This window comes from Falco naumanni, chromosome 1, assembly GCF_017639655.2.
Source record: "Falco naumanni isolate bFalNau1 chromosome 1, bFalNau1.pat, whole genome shotgun sequence".
NCBI classification, from domain to species: Eukaryota; Metazoa; Chordata; class Aves; order Falconiformes; family Falconidae; genus Falco; species Falco naumanni.
Genome location: NC_054054.1, coordinates 100257357 through 100275548, shown reverse-complemented (window position 1 = coordinate 100275548; position 18192 = coordinate 100257357). Strand labels below are relative to the sequence as shown.

At 55.1% G+C, this 18192-nt stretch overlaps 1 protein-coding gene across 10 annotated transcripts; it reads right to left on the bottom strand.

The window, feature by feature from the left end:
• Window positions 1-928: 928 nt before the first annotated feature.
• On the bottom strand, window positions 929-16682 carry LOC121096436 (coiled-coil domain-containing protein 183-like). 10 transcript variants are annotated; one of them, XM_040612389.1, is made up of 15 exons: window positions 16098-16682; window positions 15677-15766; window positions 10767-10967; window positions 6547-10179; window positions 5752-5873; window positions 4707-4874; window positions 4475-4579; window positions 4158-4280; window positions 3635-3763; window positions 3433-3493; window positions 3250-3350; window positions 2815-2975; window positions 2288-2447; window positions 2016-2141; window positions 1038-1767 (listed from the first exon to the last, which is right to left on the bottom strand). In XM_040612389.1, exons 6-15 carry the CDS (start codon window positions 4818-4820, stop codon window positions 1363-1365), a joined length of 1485 nt encoding a protein of 494 aa, XP_040468323.1. In that variant the 5' UTR covers window positions 4821-4874; window positions 5752-5873; window positions 6547-10179; window positions 10767-10967; window positions 15677-15766; window positions 16098-16682; the 3' UTR covers window positions 1038-1362. The 10 variants fall into 10 exon arrangements, 9 of the variants coding, with proteins under 9 accessions (XP_040468362.1, XP_040468323.1, XP_040468317.1 ...); XM_040612383.1 differs by lacking the exon at window positions 15677-15766 and having other exon boundaries at window positions 6547-8199; window positions 8875-10179; XM_040612401.1 differs by lacking the exon at window positions 15677-15766 and having other exon boundaries at window positions 6547-8967; window positions 9105-10179.
• Between the last annotated feature and the right edge of the window lie 1510 nt (window positions 16683-18192).

Here is an 18192-nt window from a genome sequence, read left to right as displayed (position 1 = left end):
GGCAGAAAGAGCCCTTCCTTCCCCCTAGGGATGATGTTACAAGTGCTGTTGGCATGAAGTACAGGGACCAAGCAGAGAGGAAAGTGAAAGCCTGGTCTGGTGTTGATGTCCCCCGGCTGAAGGGGACGAGGTGCCACTCTCCCGCGCGGGTCTCCCTGTCAGTGCTGCCTGTACTTGGGGAAACAGCACCATCCCTTTGCAGCCATGTTTTAGGAGTGCCTTTGCAGCGAAGGCACCGTGGAGCCCACGGCTGGGTGTCTGTGAGCAGTCAGCAGGGCTGGGGATCCTGTCCGGGAGCCACAGGCTCGCTGTAGCATCCTCTGCTGTCCTGGGTCATGCTGGGTTAGCCCTTACCTGCAGGCACTGCCCCGCAGCCCAGAGGTAGCGCCCGACGTGTGCTCTGAGGTCAGGGTTATCACTACGAGTTGCACAACGTGTGTGCGGGGGCCAGGGGAGGGCAGAAGCTGGAAGGGTCCCCAGCCAGGTCAGGTCAGGCAGCCCCAGACTGGGGGCTCCAGCTCAGACTTGGCTCTCCCTTCCCAAGGCAGGGTCTGCCCTTGTGCTCCCACGCATGCACATGAAGACCCCCACCCTGAGGTCCAATGCCTGGACAGGTCTCAGCCCCTGCCCCACGTTTCCCCAGAGCTGCCTTGGACAGGCAACAGCCCTTTGAGGTCCCACAGTGGTCTGGGGCCACAGAGGTCCCGCGAAGGTGATTGCCCCACGGGAGCAAGGGGGAGAGAGCCACCCTGACCCCAGCTTTGCTTTGGCCACGAAAGCGGTTCCCCCCCCGGTCCATCCCCACCTCTGCAGAGAGCGCAACGGGGTGAGGGGCGGCGGGGATGGGGGTGCTTCCAAAGCCAGCTCAGCACCCAGGCGTCCCAGGTGCCAGAAGCGACCCCCCCATTCCAGGTGTACCACAGGCCTGTGAGGAGCGCAAAACATCTACTTTATTAAAGCTGCCGGCCAAAGAGCACAGCGGGTGGCTCTGGGGCATGCCCAGCACAGCGGGTGGCTGTGGGGCATGCAAAGGTCTGCTGGAGAAACTGCTACTTCTTGCCACGCTTCTTGCTTTTCATGAGGAGCAGCCCCTGCTTCTTGATGCCCTCCCGGGTGAGGACAAGGCCACAGGATTCGTCATCAGAATCCAAGGACTCTGGAGGAGAGAGTGGAGAGGAGTGGGCTGTGGAGGCTCTGTGTGCTCGTGTCCCTGGGCAGAGCCGGCACCTTTTGCAGGGCTGGTGGCATCCCAGAGAGCCCTCGTGCGGAGCCCTGAGGCACAGGCACTGCCGACTGGCTCTGCCAGCCCCGCATCCCAGGGGGACCTGCAGAGCCTGGGGCTGCCACCGCTGTGGCCCCTCTTCAACACTGCTGGGGCTTCCCAGAAAGGCCTGGAGCCGGGGGGTGGTGGGTACAGCTCCCGCTTTGTTCAAAACACAGTAGTGAGCTGCCAAAAGCTCGTGGTCTCCCCCAAGAACATCCAACAGGAGGAGGCCACAACCAGGTGATTTTGAAGCCAAGGCTCTCCCTCCTTGTCCCACAGCACCTGGGACAAGCAGCTCGTGGGTTGGGCTCTGCTGGGACAGTGGAAGACAGGCAAGGATGCCCAGGAATCCCCATGGGCAGGGGCTGGGACGGTTGCTGTGGCACGTGTCCTCGCTGTGCTCTCCTACCTTGGCTGCTGTCCGCATCCTCCAAGGAAACCCTCAGGTTCTGTGGATGATCTCTGGTGGTTTTCTCTATTACGTTACGGACCTTGGCAAAAATCTGTGGAAGACACTCCGGGTTACTTGCTGAAGGGGAGGTGGGTGTTCCAAGCCAAGGGCTGCCCCACCTCGAGGTCCCCGCGCAGGGCACACCCTGCAGTGCCCCGTGCCACCGGGGCTGAGCTGCTCCATGGCTCTCCCCTGGCGCCACCTCCATCCTGCCAGCTGGGAGGACGCTTGGGATGGGCCGTATGGGAAAGCCCCGTGCGGGTGCCCAAAGGCCACAGCAGGGGTGGAGCCCCCGCGCACCTTGTTGTCCTTGTTGGGGCTGCGCCAGTCGTGGGGCAGGCTGGCCACCTGCTGCACCAGGTAGCGCAGCTTCTGCTCACAGTGCTGCAGCTTCTCCTCCACCGCCATGGCCTTGACAGGATCCTCCTGGAGTCAGAGAGAGAACAACCACCTTGGTGGGGAAAACGAGCCACGGGGGGGGGGGCAGTGGCTGCACCAAGCGTCACCACGCCGTGCTGCTGCACCAGCGGGCAGTGGCCGGGGCCAAGCTCATGCCAGCGCCATGTGGGTACCTGGCCGGGCACGGTGATGCCCTGCAGGCGGACGAAAAGGCTGTCGATGTTGACTTCACATTTGAGCAGATCATCCTTGCTCCTCATCATCTGGGCCCGCATGTCCTCCAGCCGAGCCTCTTGGCACTGCAGTTTCAGCCGCAGCTCCTCCTCCAGCACCCTGGAGCCAAGCACATTCACATCCATACAAGTGCACAGGGGGGGCAGGAACACCCTAGAGCTGTTGCAAAAGCTGCTCAGGTTGCCAATGCAGAGCAGAGGTGCTGCCTGCAACCCAGCTCCACGCTGCTGGTACCACTTCCCACGCCAGGCCAGAAGCGGGGGTCCTCCTGCCGCCACAGCGGGAGCTTTGGGTGCTCTGCCAGGCCCAGAGCTGGGGGAGCCCCCTGCTCAGAAAACCTGGCGGCACAGGAGGGGTGGGCGGCTGCAGTGGGACGTGGGAAGGGGTGCCCTGCTGTGTCGGGACGCCTGGCACACACGTGTCCCCCCCCGCCAAGGGCCGTGGCCCGGTGGACACGACTGCACACCTGCTTGTGTTCGAGGGCTGGTGAAACTTCAGCTTAGCTAGGTTCAGCTCCAGCTCGTGCAGCCTCTCCGCCAGTGCCTGCTTCTTCTCCTCGCCCTCCTTGATGCACTGCTCCAGGTCCGCCGAGGACTTCTGCTGTTCCAGGAGCCTGCCGGGTATGTCCTGGCCGGGGGAGAGCGCGAGGACTCAGCCCCCGGTGCTCCTGCAGGGTACAGGACCCAGGCCGTGGCCTCGGGGAGCCGTGTGCACCGTGGACGGCTGCAAGCTCATGTCACGGAGAAGTGGTGCCATCCCTGCCCGCCCCAGAGGGCCTCTGGGGGTCTCCCGAGGCAGAGGAGGGCAGAGAAGCCCACAATGCAACAAGGCAAGCAGAGGGCTCTCAGCTCCCCGGGCCCTGAGCAGCCGTGGGTTTTACCAGAGGGGGGGTTCACGTTACCCAGGTCCTGGAGCACTGCAGCGCAGCCTTGGCCTGCTCCAACTTCTGCGTGACCCTGGCCTCGTGCTCCATCTGGGACCTGAGGGCCTCCAGACTGGTGCCTGGGGTGGGAGGGAAGCGTCAGGGAAGGATGCCTGCGGCTGTGCCCGCGTCCCACCCCCCTGCACCCCGCCAGGCACTCACCCACGAGCTGGTCCTGTGAGGCCGGGGTCGGGGAGTCCACGGTGAGCTCGTGCCTCTCCTGCTGCAAGGATGTGCAGTGTCACCCCCCCCGCTGCTGACACCCGGGGGGAGCTGGCCCTGCAGGCCCCCGACCCGTGTGGGGCCCGGCACTGATGCGTGCCGTCTGCCCACAGCCTGGCCTGTGCCAGGACCCCCAGCTCACCGCTCTCAGGTGCCTTTGGTACATCTCCTCCCGCCACCCTGTGTCTGCAGAGACCTCCTGGGTGGCCCGGGAGCGGTACATGCGCGCTCTCTCCGCAAGGATCCGGCTGCGCGTCCTGTTTGCGTCCTTCTGGAGCGTGTCAGAGAAGGGAGAAGTGGCTGTCAGAGCTGGAACGGACCTTTGGCAGCCAGCTGAACTTGTGGGATGGCCAGGGTCAGCAATGACCAGCCCCCCCGCCAAGTAGACAGGCTGGGAAGGATAGTGGGCAAGGAGGGCTGGCGGGTGGAGCGTGCTGCCTTCGCCGTAGCTGGGGCTTCGGGCAGGCTGTCCCCAGCCCCAGGGCAGCCCGGCCCAAGAGCGACACCCGGGAGGAGCTATGGAGCCATCGGGGCGCTGTGGGCAAGCCCAGCTCCGGCTCTTTTGCTCTTGGTTGAAGGCACACTCAGCAGCTCCGGGGCACATGGTGCCGTCGGTGGGCTCTGGAGGGTGGAAAAGGGCCCCGAGGTGCCCCTGGCCATCTCACCTTGGCTCTGTCAGCGGCTTTGCAGGCCTCCAAGGCCATGAGATCCATGTCCTGGAGCTCCCTACCATACAGCTCGGCCATCTTGCACAGAAGGTCCAGGTGCGGAGGCAGGTGGGCCAGCTCCTGGGACACAGGGAGCCACAGCACGTCACCCCAGTGAGCCCCAGGGGTCCCCCGTGCTGTGACAGCAGATGGAGGGGAGCAGGAGGACCTCTTTGATCTGGGAGGGGGGCGTCCCACCAGCATTGCCCCTGGGGCACCTCCTTGTCTCTGCTGGGGGAGCAGGTGGCACGATGGCACGGTGGGGAGGAGCTCACCTTCCTCAGGACATCCCGCACCGCCAGGTACAGGGCGGTCACCTTCTGTCCAGTGTGGACTTTGAGGAGCACCTTCTCAATGTTTTTCTCCAGCTGGCGAATGGCCTGGGGCAGAGGTGGGGGGGTACAGGGGGTGACCCCGCATGCCGAGCCCAGAGGCCAGCCAGGGGGTGCAGGGGCTGGATTAGAGCCCTCTGCAGGTGCTGCCAGCCCAGGAGGGGGTCCCAGGTACCTGCGCCTGTGCCTGCTGCCGCTTGTCAGGCATCGCAGCATCCTGCAGCTGCTGCAGCCGCCTCTGCAGCTCCTCCCGCACTTGTCTCCGCTGCCTCACCTGGTGCAGCAGCATGTTGCAGGTGTTCACCCGTTCATAGATGTCGGCCTGGAGCTTCTCCTGGGCCACCTGGATGGGCATGCGAGCATTCAGCAGGCTGGAGGCAGAGCTTGCTGGGCGCCCGCGGCACAAGGGGGTCCTGCCTGCAAAACCGCCCCCAGGGTGGAGCTGGGGACACCGGACTTAGGGGCGCTGCCTAACTGAGACCCAGGGCTGGGCGTCAATCGAATCCGTCAGTGCCCCAGCTGCGGGGGTGCCGGAGAGCAGCAGCAGCACCACCACCACCCCCCGCACCCGCCCGCCGCTGGCCCTGCAAGAGGCCCCCGGGCAAAGGCAGCTCTGCGGGGCCAGGGTCTCTGTCACCGCAGCGGGGCTTATAACCGGGTTGTAACCTCGGGACGGGCAGTGAAGGGCAGGGCAGGGCAGGGCCAGCATCTCTCTCTCAGGGATGCGGCTGGAGCTGCAGGAACCCGGGCAGCCCTGGGCACACACAGGCTGGGACAGCCGGGAGCACTGCCGGGACAACAGATCTGCTCAGGGAGCTCAAGGAGGATCTGCACGGGTGGGTCCCGCAGTGGAAAGGGACCCGTGGGACCACACACAAACACCGCCCGTTGCACCACACCAGCCCTGGGGGGCTGTCCTTGTGCCGGCACCAGGTCACTCTACCGCCCACCCTGTCCTTCTGAGCCTTCCCACAGCCCCAGCCCCCTGCAAGCAGCCCGGGCGCGCTGGGCCCTGTCTTGTTGGCCAAAGCGGCCCCCAAGGACTTCGGCGCTCTGCAGGTCTCAGAGACGGTGCGTCTGTTGTGCTGCGGGCACGAGAGGGGCAGAGAGAACAATCACCACCAGCCTGGGGCCAGTCCCAGCCTAGTGCTGCCCTGTGCAGCCCGCTCCCGACAGGGCCAGCGCCAGGCAGGGGCAGAGCAGGAGGGACCCGACGGTACCTGCTGGCTATGGCCCCGGGCACGGACGTCCTCCTGCACAGCCTCACGCAGGCGGGGGAGCCGCACTCCGGTCCCACTGCGCTTTTCCTCACGCGGCTGCACGCAAAACTTCCTGCCTTGCTCTGGGGGACACAAAGGCGCTGTTAGTACCGTGCAGGACAACGCGGGGACCGAGAGCCACCCGCCCGCCCCAGGCCGTCCACAACGCGGGGACCGAGAGCCACCCGCCCGCCCCAGGCCGTCCACAACGAGGGGACCGAGAGCCACCCGCCCGCCCCAGGCCGTCCACAACGAGGGGACCGAGAGCCACCCGCCCGCCCCCGGCCGTCCACAACGAGGGGACCGAGAGCCACCCGCCCGCCCCAGGCCGTCCACAACGAGGGGACCGAGAGCCACCCGCCCGCCCCAGGCCGTCCACAACGAGGGGACCGAGAGCCACCCGCCCGCCCCAGGCCGTCCACAACGAGGGGACCGAGAGCCACCCGCCCGCCCCAGGCCGTCCCCACAAGAAGCCCAAGGGGCAGCACCCTGCAAGGCGACGGCGGCACACAGCTCCTGGGCGCGCTGGCTGAGGTTTGCCTTGCGGCCCCGCATGGTGCCGCTGCTCCTGCCTCGGCCCTCCAGCCTGGCTGCGCACGTGGCAGCCGTCGTGGCTCTACTGCCCGGTGGAGACGTTGCCGGGCTGTTAGGACGTTGGCAGGCTGTGACACGGGCTGTGACATCACAGAGCTGAGCTCACTCCCTGCACTGGCGGAACTGTCACGGTGGCACCTCCCAGTGCCGCATGGCACACACCTCCTGCTCGGCCAGCGCCTCCTGCTCAGCCATCGCCACCCACGGCCCCCTCCTCTCCGCTTCTGCGGGCCACAGGCGAATGAATAACCAGTTACTGAGGCAGCCCAAGGCAGGGTGGGCAGCGCGGTCCCAGCACCGTGGCTGCAGCAGTTGCAGCCCGCCCAGCTGGGGGACCTCTCCAAGCCCCACCAGACGCGGGCCAGGACACTTGCAGGGAAAACATCTTGGCACCGTGGACCCAAACAGCCCCCCGCACTCTGGCAGCTGCTGGCTGGTTTCACATGGCACCAGGAGCCCGTTCCTGCCTCGCCATGTGCCTCTGCAACATCAGTGCCTCAGGCAGGGAATGGCTACGCTGGGAGGTCTAGCTCTAGTTCTATAGACCAGCTGCTGAGACTGGGTTTTGGTCTTGTCCTTCCCACGCGTTCTGGCTCAGCTACGGACACGGCGAGGAATGCAAGCATGTACATTTATTTGTTAAGAAATAAAACCAAGCTCCCTCTACCAGAGAGGAGGATAACCCTCAATCTTTGATTTGCAGAAAAAGACTCCTTATAGAGGGAAACTGCCTTCCTAGCACCAAGCTTTTAGATCAGCTCTGAATAAGTTTCTGTAACTCGAGATCTTTAATGTGTAGCCGTCCTATGGTGCTCTAGCTGCTGAACATAGGAAACAAAGAAATTAGAGGATTCTGAAATCCAGTGTTACTGACACAGGATCATCCCAGGCTCTTACTCAGCACCTCATTTGCAGACTGATGGATTGCATGTTAACGCCAATGGCCCATGACAGGCTACACACAGACATTACCATCTTCTGTGCTTCATAAAAATGTGCATAAAGAGATGGCCCTTTGAAAGACAAGCAGTGAAGGCTTTGTGCCCACAAGGAACCTGGCCAGTCTGTCCATGCATGTAGAGATCTCCACACTGAGGCGGGGCCCACGTGGCAAATAGAGTCATTATGCCACTACACTGTCCTAGGCAGCATTTAAACATCATGGCAGGTTACCGGGGGGGGGGGAAGAGAGAGCTTTTTAGAAGAATGGCTAAAATGCCTCAAGGATGTCCATTTCAGTGGCCCTCAGCAAAACTCAAGACTCTCGAGTGGATGGTCCTTCCAAAATATTGCTCAAGAAATGTGAGCCAGGCTTGTACAAGCTCGTGTCAACAGGCGCCTGCAGAAATCAGCTTCCAGGAGGAAGCCTTTGACTAAGGGTCTAGTCCCACAGGCCCCCTGCACCTCACACGTCAAACCTCTCCGCTTTCAGTTGTCTTCAGCCCTCCCTGCCTAAATTCTAGAGACTTCCCATGCTGTTCATGCTACAAAGGAAAAGGTCACGTCAGCAGCACAAGCCAGAGCTCCCTTCAGTTCTCATGTAGCAGGTAGTCGGGCGCACTAAGAGTGAACAGCCAATCATGAACACAGCACTCGCCTGGGAGAGACATCGAGGCGTTGGCTAGCCTGCAGCTCCTGACCTGCTGCCTGCTGTTAGCATGGGAAGGGGTACGTCACGCTGGAGGCTCCGTAAATCCCTGCTGGCTGAGCTTTCGGTCACCCAAGCACAGGGGCTTTGCCTGGTGGTTTGCATTTTCTGTCTCTCCTCCTCCACTTGCTGTCCTCTCTTCCCCTCTTTGAAACACACCAGTTCCACTAAAAAGCATTTGTTTAACACAGCTGAGACAAGATCTCATGGAATTATCACCAACTAGATCCTGTGCCTCAGGAGCTGCCTGGAAATGCTGGGCAGGTATTAGAAAGCAGCATAAACAGCGACAGGAGAAAGGACAGCTGCCAGGATTGCTCTGTGTCGCACTAAAACGGGGCACAACCAAACCGCTCCTGCTGGGGAACGGCGGCCCAACAAAAGCCTGTCCAGCTCAATGGGCAGAGGCCACCCATGCCTGTCGGAGATTCTCACTGATGCCATGGAATGAACAGCTCACAAGCGCAGGCCACCCCTTCGGCCCACTAAAAGCATAGCTGTGGCCAGAGGCACCTCCTATACCATTCACAAAAATACTGTCTTTCTGTATCTATAATATATAAATAGGTGATAATTCGTTTTCCTTAGGGTAGCTAAATATGTGTCACAAATAAGTTATTTGGAGGAGAACATTTTTTCTAAGTCAGCAAGTAGTCCTCTATCCAGCATAGGAAATCTTTAAGAATGGTCCTTTACTCGAATTATCAAGCAGCTAACTGCAGAAGCCCAAGTCAGTGATCGTGCTGCCAGCAGATCAATTTTTAGGCACGATCCATGCTTTGCAACTGCTCAGAAGTGAAAATGCAGCTCTCTTCTGAAGGTTCCTCTCCTCACAAACTCACCCCGTAGCGATCTATGCAACCTGCCGCTCAGCACTGACAGCTCCAGATAGCAACGATGGGCACCGTATCGGCCCAACACTCTTCAACAGCAACCTTTAAAGTAAACCAAAGTGAGAGTCACTTTTCTACCACATCTTAACTCAGGCCTCATTAGTGCAACTGACACAAAATGTTCCTGCAGACAAACACATTTGTAAACCAAGCAAGTGTAGAAGGATAAAAAAAACTACACTGCATGGGAAAATCCCAGAGGACTAGTGTCAGGAAATATCTGGCAGCAGGAGATTGGAAAAAACATGAAGGCCGAACAGAAGAGCATGGCTACCACCAGTCATTTCATAGAATGTTGTTGCAAGTAGAACTGCTGTGGGAAGGCTTTCATTCAAGCTTTTGTCTCCTTCCTCCACGTCTTTCAGACTCAGCATTTCCAGGGTTCCTTTCCCTTTTGTCTCACTCCGTATCAGCTCATCAATCTCTCTGAAGCAGCCTGGGTCAATAAGGCACACCTGAAATTTTTCACATGTCATCAGTCAAGCCATAGTATTTGATTGTCATTAGACCCTTTTCAAGGTCTCACATTAATTTTCATTAAAAATAAAAATGCTTTAGTGACTAAGAAGGAATTTGCAGAATTGATAAGCAATTTCTATCAAGTAATCTTTCCACAGAGGCTCTGCAGTTCCATTTACCCATGCTGGGCATGTCTTTTGACAGCTGGGGTTGCTAGATTCTAATCTGGTCTCGGAAAGACACTTGCTAATACCAAATTCTGCTTTGCCATAGACTATTTTTTCAAAACCTAATTAACTGCTGTCAAATACAGGCCTGACCCACCAAATGAAGAGTAACATTCCATACATGCAGAGAAATTTATCTGTGCTGTAGGATAATCACTGCTAAGAGGAGTAACACTGCTCCTCCGCAGGTTGAAGCAGCAACCTCTGTACAATAAAGGCTACTTGCACGCTGACCTCACTAGGATTAGGTGACATTAAAACCACAAAGCACACCTCTGATTTAGAACCTCTGGTAAACCTGCAGTTTATCTCAACATCTTCCACATATTCATTCATCATCTAGTCAAAGGTACAGGTGGTAGTCAAATCAAGTATGACACCCAAGGACTGCTTTATTACTCCCAGTTTCCAGCTGTTTGTGCAAATCTTCACTCTCAATAACTTTAATCAGGGGCTTGAGCTTCTCTCTCAGTTTCTTCCCCTCCTTTGCTGGAAGGATAAATCGCAGCCTCATGTGAGCACATTCGATCTGCATCGTTTCCTTTAACTGTCTGATCACTTCCAGTGCCTGTCACGACATGAAGAGGAAAGAGCATTGACACACATGCTTACAAACCCTCGCACAGACCAAAATCCAAATCCTTTGCATTAGCTCCAGACACAGTTCTCAGCACTGATCATTGTCACCCTGCTGCAGGGAGTATGGTTTACACTCCCTTGGTAGAGCAGCAAGAAAAGGCAGAGGTCTGGCTGTTTGTGACCACTTCAAATACTTAACAAGCCTGTCCAAAATCACGTTCAATAGCAGCCATACTGCAAAACAACAGAAACCCACGTGGCTCAGATGCAAAGCCTGATTCACCACCTTAATTAAAATAAACGATAAAACTTCCTTCTGTTCCAGGCATACCACTGTTGCTTCTTGCTGCTTTAATTGGTTTCTTTCTTTCTTTCTCCCTTCCCCACACTGTTAGAAAACAAACTGCGTGAGTTTCAGAAGCTGCTTGTACCCAGCATGCAGCTGCCAGCCAGCTGAGTAACCGCTCTGCAGGCTTCAGACCGCAGTGCTCTGCTCACCCCTCCGTGGCTGTGCAGGGAGAAATCAGGCTTGAAGAGCCACCTCTGAGCAGCAGCTCATGTCGTGAGAAAACCAACCTGCTGCTTTGTGCTCCTGTGCGGCTTGACGGAGTAGTGAATATCCTTCATGGCTCTTTCTATACTGATCACTGTCTATGGCCGCTTTGTTTAAGGATTCACACACTTGTCAGCCACAATAGTTGTGATGCCTCTAAACATCTGCTCCAGCTGTGTCTGTCGTTCTTTGTCCAATCCTTGCAGCTCCCTTTTTGATAAAATCTGTACAGTAAAAATCAAGACATTAGTTAATAAACATCACAGATTTGACCTAAGAATGAAAATGTTAGTAACTCTGTTAAATTTAACAGTTGCTTGAATGGTTTGGTTAGACAGGAAGCGGAGCAAAATAACAACCGTATTAGTAATGTACACCATTATGGCAGGCACCATTGGAAAGTCTGCAGACAAAAACCCACCACAGACACACCCAACTACAAAAAGAGAAGTGAAGTTTTACTGAAATTCTCATCACCACAAGTCCACTGTTCATACTGTACTGAGGACTAAGAAAGTGGATCTGTTCCTTATTTTTTTATATATATTTATGTATGTGTATATATACATATATACACACACACACATATATAATATATATCACTTCATTGAAGTGTCCAAAGTAAGCAACTGTCCCCTTCCTTTCCCTGCATCCAAAGTTCTGCTACCTGCTTTCTGGAGTAAGAAACAAAACCGCTGACTTTTGCACTCATCTGGAGCCAAAATGCTCCATGGCACCACCCATGCACAGCTCCACCAGAGAAGGTGCCAAGAAGCACTTCTCTTGGCTCTCACGTTGCCCTGGTAGCCATGTGAAGGACACCAGAAGAGTTCTGCTACCTGCTTTCTGGGGTGAGAAAACTAACCCAACACTTTTGCAGTTGTGCAGAGCCTAAACTCACCTTGGGAAAGTGCAGCACTGCTCCCCTGGAGCAGGTGCCAGGAAGGAATTCTCTTGGTGTTTCTCACCTTGCCCTGGTAGCCATGTGATACCATAAAAGTTCTGCTTTCTGTGGCGAGAACAATGACCCCTCACATTTGTACTCTTTAGAGAGCCCAAAAACGCCTTGGGAAAGTGCAGCACTGCTCCCCTGGAGAAGGTATTTAGCGGCTTGCTTTTGCTATAGAAAGGAGGTGATATAGGTGCTGCTGGTAAAGGAGAAATCCAACAACTTAAAACAGGCAGGGGAAGGCAGGGCAGTTAGGACTGCCTTTATGGAGTTCGGCATTGTTCATGTAGGCACATACACCTTCTGGCACATCAGTGAGTAGGCTTATGACACTGGCTGCATCAGCACAAACTCGTGCTCTCCGTTATCCATGGTTTGCTTTTATAGCGCATAGAAACTAGGTTACAAAATTGAGCCTTGGAGTCCAGAATGAGGCAGCACTGTATCTGCTGGAATCCAAGCAGTGTCTTCTCTCCCAAGAGCCACACCTCACTTGTCCCCCTTCAAACCTTGCAGCCAGTCACTTGGTTCACATGTTATCAGAGAATACCAAACAGGTGCAAGAACATGCCGGTACCTACTCCCTGTGAGAGCTTGTTCAACACTGCTGTCTTTCTCAGCTGCTAGTCAGCCAAGACGACTGCATCTGTGTGTGACAGCTGGGATTCCAGTGGGACCTCAGCACGCTGCACCAGCTCCAGTAGTGCCATCTCACTGGCAGCTGGCTGTAGCCCGTCCAGCTGTGTCAACAGCAAAGTGCCACTACACAAATAGTCAAATCCTAAGAAGCAGTCAGCCAAGAGCAGAGCTGACAGCAAGCGCCAGCCCTGCCAGGCAGCCATGGATGGGAAGAAGCCCAGATAGAACGACCTGTGAATGCCCTGAAAAGCAAGCGAGGCTCCTGGTAGTGCCGCAGGCTGGGTGGGTCTCTCCTGGGGAACCTGTGTCCCCCCAGAGCCTGCCAGGGGGAGAGGCTGCGAGTAGGGGTTAAAACCACCACAGCCCCCACAAGGCAGGGCCACAGGCTGTACCCTGCAGCACAGCTGGTGGGGCCACCCCGCCACGGGGAAGGGCTGCAGGTTTCCCTGAAGAAGTGACCCCACAATGTGAGACACATCCCAGCTGGGGCCGCTTCTCCCACAGGCAGCTGCCCTTGGGCAGGCGGCTGTGCCAGGGCTGCCTCCCCCAGCCTGGAGAGCTTTCCCCAGCTCTCAGCAGCACAGGGGTATGGGGGCCAGGAGAGGAGAGGAGGGTCTCCCTGAAACCCCTATCTCAGCTGCTTGCCTCGCCCTGGCCTTCAGGACAGCAGGCTCTGGCTCCTTTGGGGACCTACTGGCAAGAGTCCCAGGGCAACTCTCCCTTCCCCTTCTGGGGATGCATCCCATCCCCGCAGCAATGAGCAAAGCAGCAGAGAAGCAACCAGTAGTGGCCCCTCTCCCCCAGTTGTGACACCCACATTCCTCCCTCTCTAGCAGTTCTTCAGCCATATGCCAGCTTCTCCCCCAGTTCCCAGGGCCATACCCCTTGACGTGCGGAATTGTACTCTACAACCCAAGGAGAGTAATAAAGCAGGTGTGTTTACTGTGGCACTGGGTGCAAGGGGGATCACTCCTCCCAACTTGCACACTTAATTGTACTCATAATACATATATATACAGTGAAGTTGGTTAGTTCTGCCCAAAGTCTACACCTAATAATTATGGGTTAGCTGCTTTCTCGCTTCAATTTAAAGGTACAGTTCATTCTACATTCACTACGCACACTCCCCAAGAGGGGGATCCACCCTTTTCGGGGGGGGGGGCCATTTGAGTAGGTGGTCACAATCTCCCACTACCACAATTATTTTACCTGAGTATCCTTGAGTCTTATCACTTCAGTAGTTTGTTTTCTTTTAGCAGTTAGCAGGTCCTTATCAGAAGGCTCCTTATTTACATTCTTGTGGGGCTCACCTACATCTTACTAACTGTCCCTTGAAGTGCTGAGCAGGCCAAGCCCCAGAGCGTCTCTACAGGCAGTGAGGCTCCAGCTTGTGTGTTGATGTTTCTGTTATCTATGCAGCTCCTGCCTGCAGCAGTTTCAAGTTTTTCACTATATTTTCTTGCATCAGGGGCACCCAAGGATTTCTATTGGAGGGAGGGCAGGAGTGCCCACTGACACGGCTACTAGGCAGCCAGCAGGTGGGGGTTCTGGGATGACCCAACAGTCCTTAGGACAGCTCTTTAGGGCTCCCAGGGCTGGGGCATGGGAGCTCCGTGGTTACCTTCCCAATAGTGGGGCTGCAGGAGCAGACGGAACAGTTTGGTCTAGCACCTTCCCAGTAACCAGGCTGTCCACTTGTGGATTAACCCATAATTTCCATTAAATGGGCCTGCAGAGTGTTTCTGACTGGCCTGTCAGAAACCCCATGCATCAGCCCAAGAACGTCCCCATTCCAGATCTCACTACACTCTGTTCAGGGTCAGTTTGTCCTTTTCATGCTACATACCCCAGTTTTCACAGTCAGCAGGTCCCATGGCCATCTCCCAGCATGCCCCAGTATGAAGTACAGCCCAGAACTGGCAAAATTCCTGGGTTTGCTGCTGTTAGGACCCAGACAATTGTGCTACTGCTCTGTATTTATTCTTGTGCTGTTCTTCAGCAATAAATGGTTGACCACTTGTCCTGGTTTCAGCTGGAATAGTTAATTTTCTTCTTAGCAGTTAGTACAGTGCTGCGTTTTGGCTGTGATGCGAGAACAATGTTGATAGGACACTGATGCTTTTAGTTGTTGCTGGGTGATGTTTATACTAAATCAAGGGCTTTTCAGTTCCTTGGGCCCTGCCAGCAAGGGGGCTGGAGGAGGACAGGAAACTGGGAGGGGACACAGCCAGGACAGGTGACCCAAGCTAGCCAAAGAGGTATTCCATGTCATATGCCGACATGCTAAGTATATAAACTGGGGGAAGAAGAAGGAAGGGGGGGACATTTGGCATTATGGCGTTTGTCTTCCCAAGTAACCATTATACATGATGGAGCCCGGCTGTCCTGGCGATGGCTGAACACCTGCCTGCCCATGGGAAGTGGTGGATGAATTCCTTGCTTTGCTTTCCTTGCATGCATGGCTTTTGCTTTACCTATAAAATAATAAAATTTTTATCTCAACCCTGGAGTTTTACATTTCTTTCTGATGCTTCTTCCCATCCCTCTGGGTGGGGGGGAGTGAGCAAGTAGCTGCATGGTGCCTGGTTGCTGGCCAGGTTTAAACCATGACATCACTGAAGCCCAGCAGCTGGCCTGGCTGGTAGGAAGCCAGTTCCCTGGTACTCTGTGGCAGATGGGCCAGTTTTCCAGGCACAGATGGTGGCTGCTGGTGTTGGGTCTGGCTCTCAGTGGGTGCTGGGATGTGCAGGATGGCTATCTGGGTGCAAGGGGCAGCTCTGCTGTTGGGCCAGTTTCTCAAACTGAGGTGCCTGTGGAGAGAGAAGGTTGCCAAGGCCGCATCACAGTTGTGGTGCTGGGTGGGGGTGAGGGTGCAGGGCAGTACCTGGTGCACTGTGGGGTGCAGACACCTGGCTGCACATGGGAATTGTGGGCACAGAGAGCTCTGTCCAAAAACTAGGCACCCCGCACCCCTCGGCTGGGCTCTGCTTGGCTGCCCATGGCTCGTCTCCTCTTGGCCCTGACCTGCCTGCTCTGCATATGCTGGAAAGCAGACCCAACTCTGGCAGACCAAAGGGACCAAAACTGGGCATGGCACTGCAGGGCCAGGAGAGCCTCCTGTCCTCCTCTCTCAGCATGTCTGGCAGGGACCAGCACTGGGCTCTCCTGCCCATCCCTGCCCAGGGAAGGGGACAGTCTTGGTGCTCTGTTTGGTGCTGAATACATATCCAGAGCCCTGACAGGCAAAACTCCTGCCCGTGCTGACAACACGCACGCTGGCAGTGCCAGAGAGCAGATGGGACAGATTGACCTCTTTCTCCAAAGAAAGCTCAGTAGGTTCCTCACCACGGTCTGAGTTGCTGGGACACCTTGGCCAAGGTGAACATCTGGGATCTATGGCATCACCTAGCAGGGTGATTTCTTCTCCTTGGCTCACTGGTAGGGAGAGAGATATCACTCTTGCAGTTCTCCCTTTTTGTGACAATCTGATCCCTCGGCATTTTCACTTTCTGACTTGCTCTTCCCATATCTGTTGCTGGGTCTGCTCTTTTGAGGCAGGGTCACTTTTAGCTTAGCAAGTTAGCAATGTAACACTTAGCTAACCCATGAATTGAGAGGCCAAGTCAAACATCTTACAGCAGAAATCTCAGAGGAGTCTGGCCAGTAACTAACTCTGCACCACAGAATAACCTACCTCGAAAAGCTTCATGGCTTAGAGCAGCCAGCTAATACAGAAGTTTGGGAAAAAATGCTCTCAACAACTCACCATTTTCTCTTCCTCCACACAAGCATCACATAGCATAACACCATCCCAAGCACATGGAGCCCAAGATTGCCACAGCACCTTCTACGCAGTACTTCTGGAAACATTTAGGATCCACAGCATTTGTGCTCCTCTGTGCTGGAGGAAAAAATCTGCACATTAGTGAGTCCTGGAATCTCACAGGTCTGACATGGCCAGAAAATGTTTTTTCTCACTTTGTTAGCAGCTCTGAACCAGTAAACATCCTGGGGCTATGTTTCCTTGGTTTTCGGTAGAAAACCAAAACCATTGCAAATCAATGCATTCTTTACCTCTCTTTCTCTGATCAGCTTTGCTTGGCCTCTGAAATGGCCATAATCCAATTTTCCCAGTGTCATGGCTTTGCTCCCCTTTCTCAGCCACTTTGAGCAACACAGACAAACGCCACCCCTATGTCAGGGAGTGCCACCCACGGGTCCCCCTGCCCAGCCCAGCACCCACAACCCGAGGGGACAGAGTCAGGCCCACCCACTCTGCCTTTTCACCAGCATGGGCACTGCCTGATGCCTCCCATTTTCAAGACACGCCTCCCACTTGTGGCACCCTGCAAGACTGCTCAGTACCTGGATCCTTTCAAAAGAATTGTATATCCCAGTGTGGTGGGCTTCCTTGGGGTTGGACAGCACCGTCAAGAACCAGAGAAAGATAAATCCTCAGCATGGCTCAGGGACAGAGAATGCAGAAGGAGGGTGCAGGTTCCCACTAAGCCTGTGCCTGATCCCTCAGTGAATCCCTTTGAACCTCAGTTCAGAGCAGTAGTCCCCCTCTCTTGGGCCTAGGGCCTCTAGAGACTCACAAAGAGATCTGGGATGCAGCTACTGAGGGGGTTACATTACTTTAAGAGTCATATTTCCATCATCTATTGAACATGGTTCAGATGGCCTCATTCCTGAAATGGCACAGGTCTGAAATTCCTGTGAATGGATTGTGGTGACAAGTGAGCATCTCACTGCATCCACAGAGGGTTACCAGCACCTCTCTGGTACACTGATGGCAATAACCTCCACAACCCAGAGAGGACAGTCATCCGCAGAGAGACATTCCTGGCTTCTTTTACAACACTCGCTCTGTACTAAGTCTGGGTTCCACTACTCGTTGATATCAGCGAGAGGTTCTCTGCCTTACACCAGTTCAGGGGCTCTACCTATACTTCTTCATGGATTATTTTGTTTTTAAATGCTTATCAGGGTAGAATCCACCCCTCACAAGAGCAGACTTTAAGTGAAATTACATTGTGTTTCTCTTGATTTAAATACATAAAGTTAGCTCCACTGCTACATTCAACCACAACAACATTAATACCTCCAGTTTCATAGACACCTGTAATTTATTTTTGTAAGGAGCAAATAACTAAACATGGAACACCACTCTAGGAAAGAACAAAAGAATGCACACAACCAGCATTTCCCTATTTGGACCAAAAAATAAAAATCTCTAACAGCAGGTAAGCCTGAATTAAAAATCAATCACATCTGGATCCCAAACAGGGGATGGGTTACCTTATGCCACAGACCTGGACTTGACTCTTCAAGGAAATCACGCACTAAGGAAAATCTGAGGTGGTTCTGCCGAAGTTTAACTAGAGTTATGAGGTTACAAGTTCCTCTAGGAGGCCACAAATCCATTAGTACTCTTCCTGTAGTATGAGTCAGGAATGGCCATTCCTCCTGGCACAAAATAATCAGTTTTCATTTCTGCAAAGCCTGTGCCAGGGGAATCTTTTCCCCAATTCTCTAAAAACTCAGCAAGGGGCACCCCCCCTCCCCCTTCCAATGCTGACCATATTTTCCATTCTTACCAAATTTCTTAACTTCCTTACCAGTATGTAATTTTTTTTTTTTATTTAAACACAAGAGCACTTTCAGATCTGTGTCTGGAATTACCTGTGTCCAGGTCTCATCAGATGATCTCACCTACTTGCCGGCAGCAGAAGAGATTCCTGACTCCTTCCTCTTGTGTCCCAGTGTTAAAGACAAAATTCACACACAACATGGGTACCACTAGGCTTGCTTTAATCACAACTCAGAGGTGAGCCACCACCCCACTGAGTGGCAGAGAA

What these genes read in the sequence shown, in the direction of transcription:
- LOC121096436 (XM_040612365.1), bottom strand. Translation starts at nt 4,886, where the DNA reads ATGCCCATCCAGGTGGCCCAGGAGAAGCTCCAGGCCGACATCTATGAA. An exon ending in TGCGGGATGTCCTGAGGAAG is followed by an intron (nt 4,281 to 4,474) that starts GTGAGCTCCTCC and finishes CCTGTGTCCCAG; the next exon opens with GAGCTGGCCCACCTGCCTCC. An exon ending in AAGCCGCTGACAGAGCCAAG is followed by an intron (nt 3,764 to 4,157) that starts GTGAGATGGCCA and finishes GACACGCTCCAG; the next exon opens with AAGGACGCAAACAGGACGCG.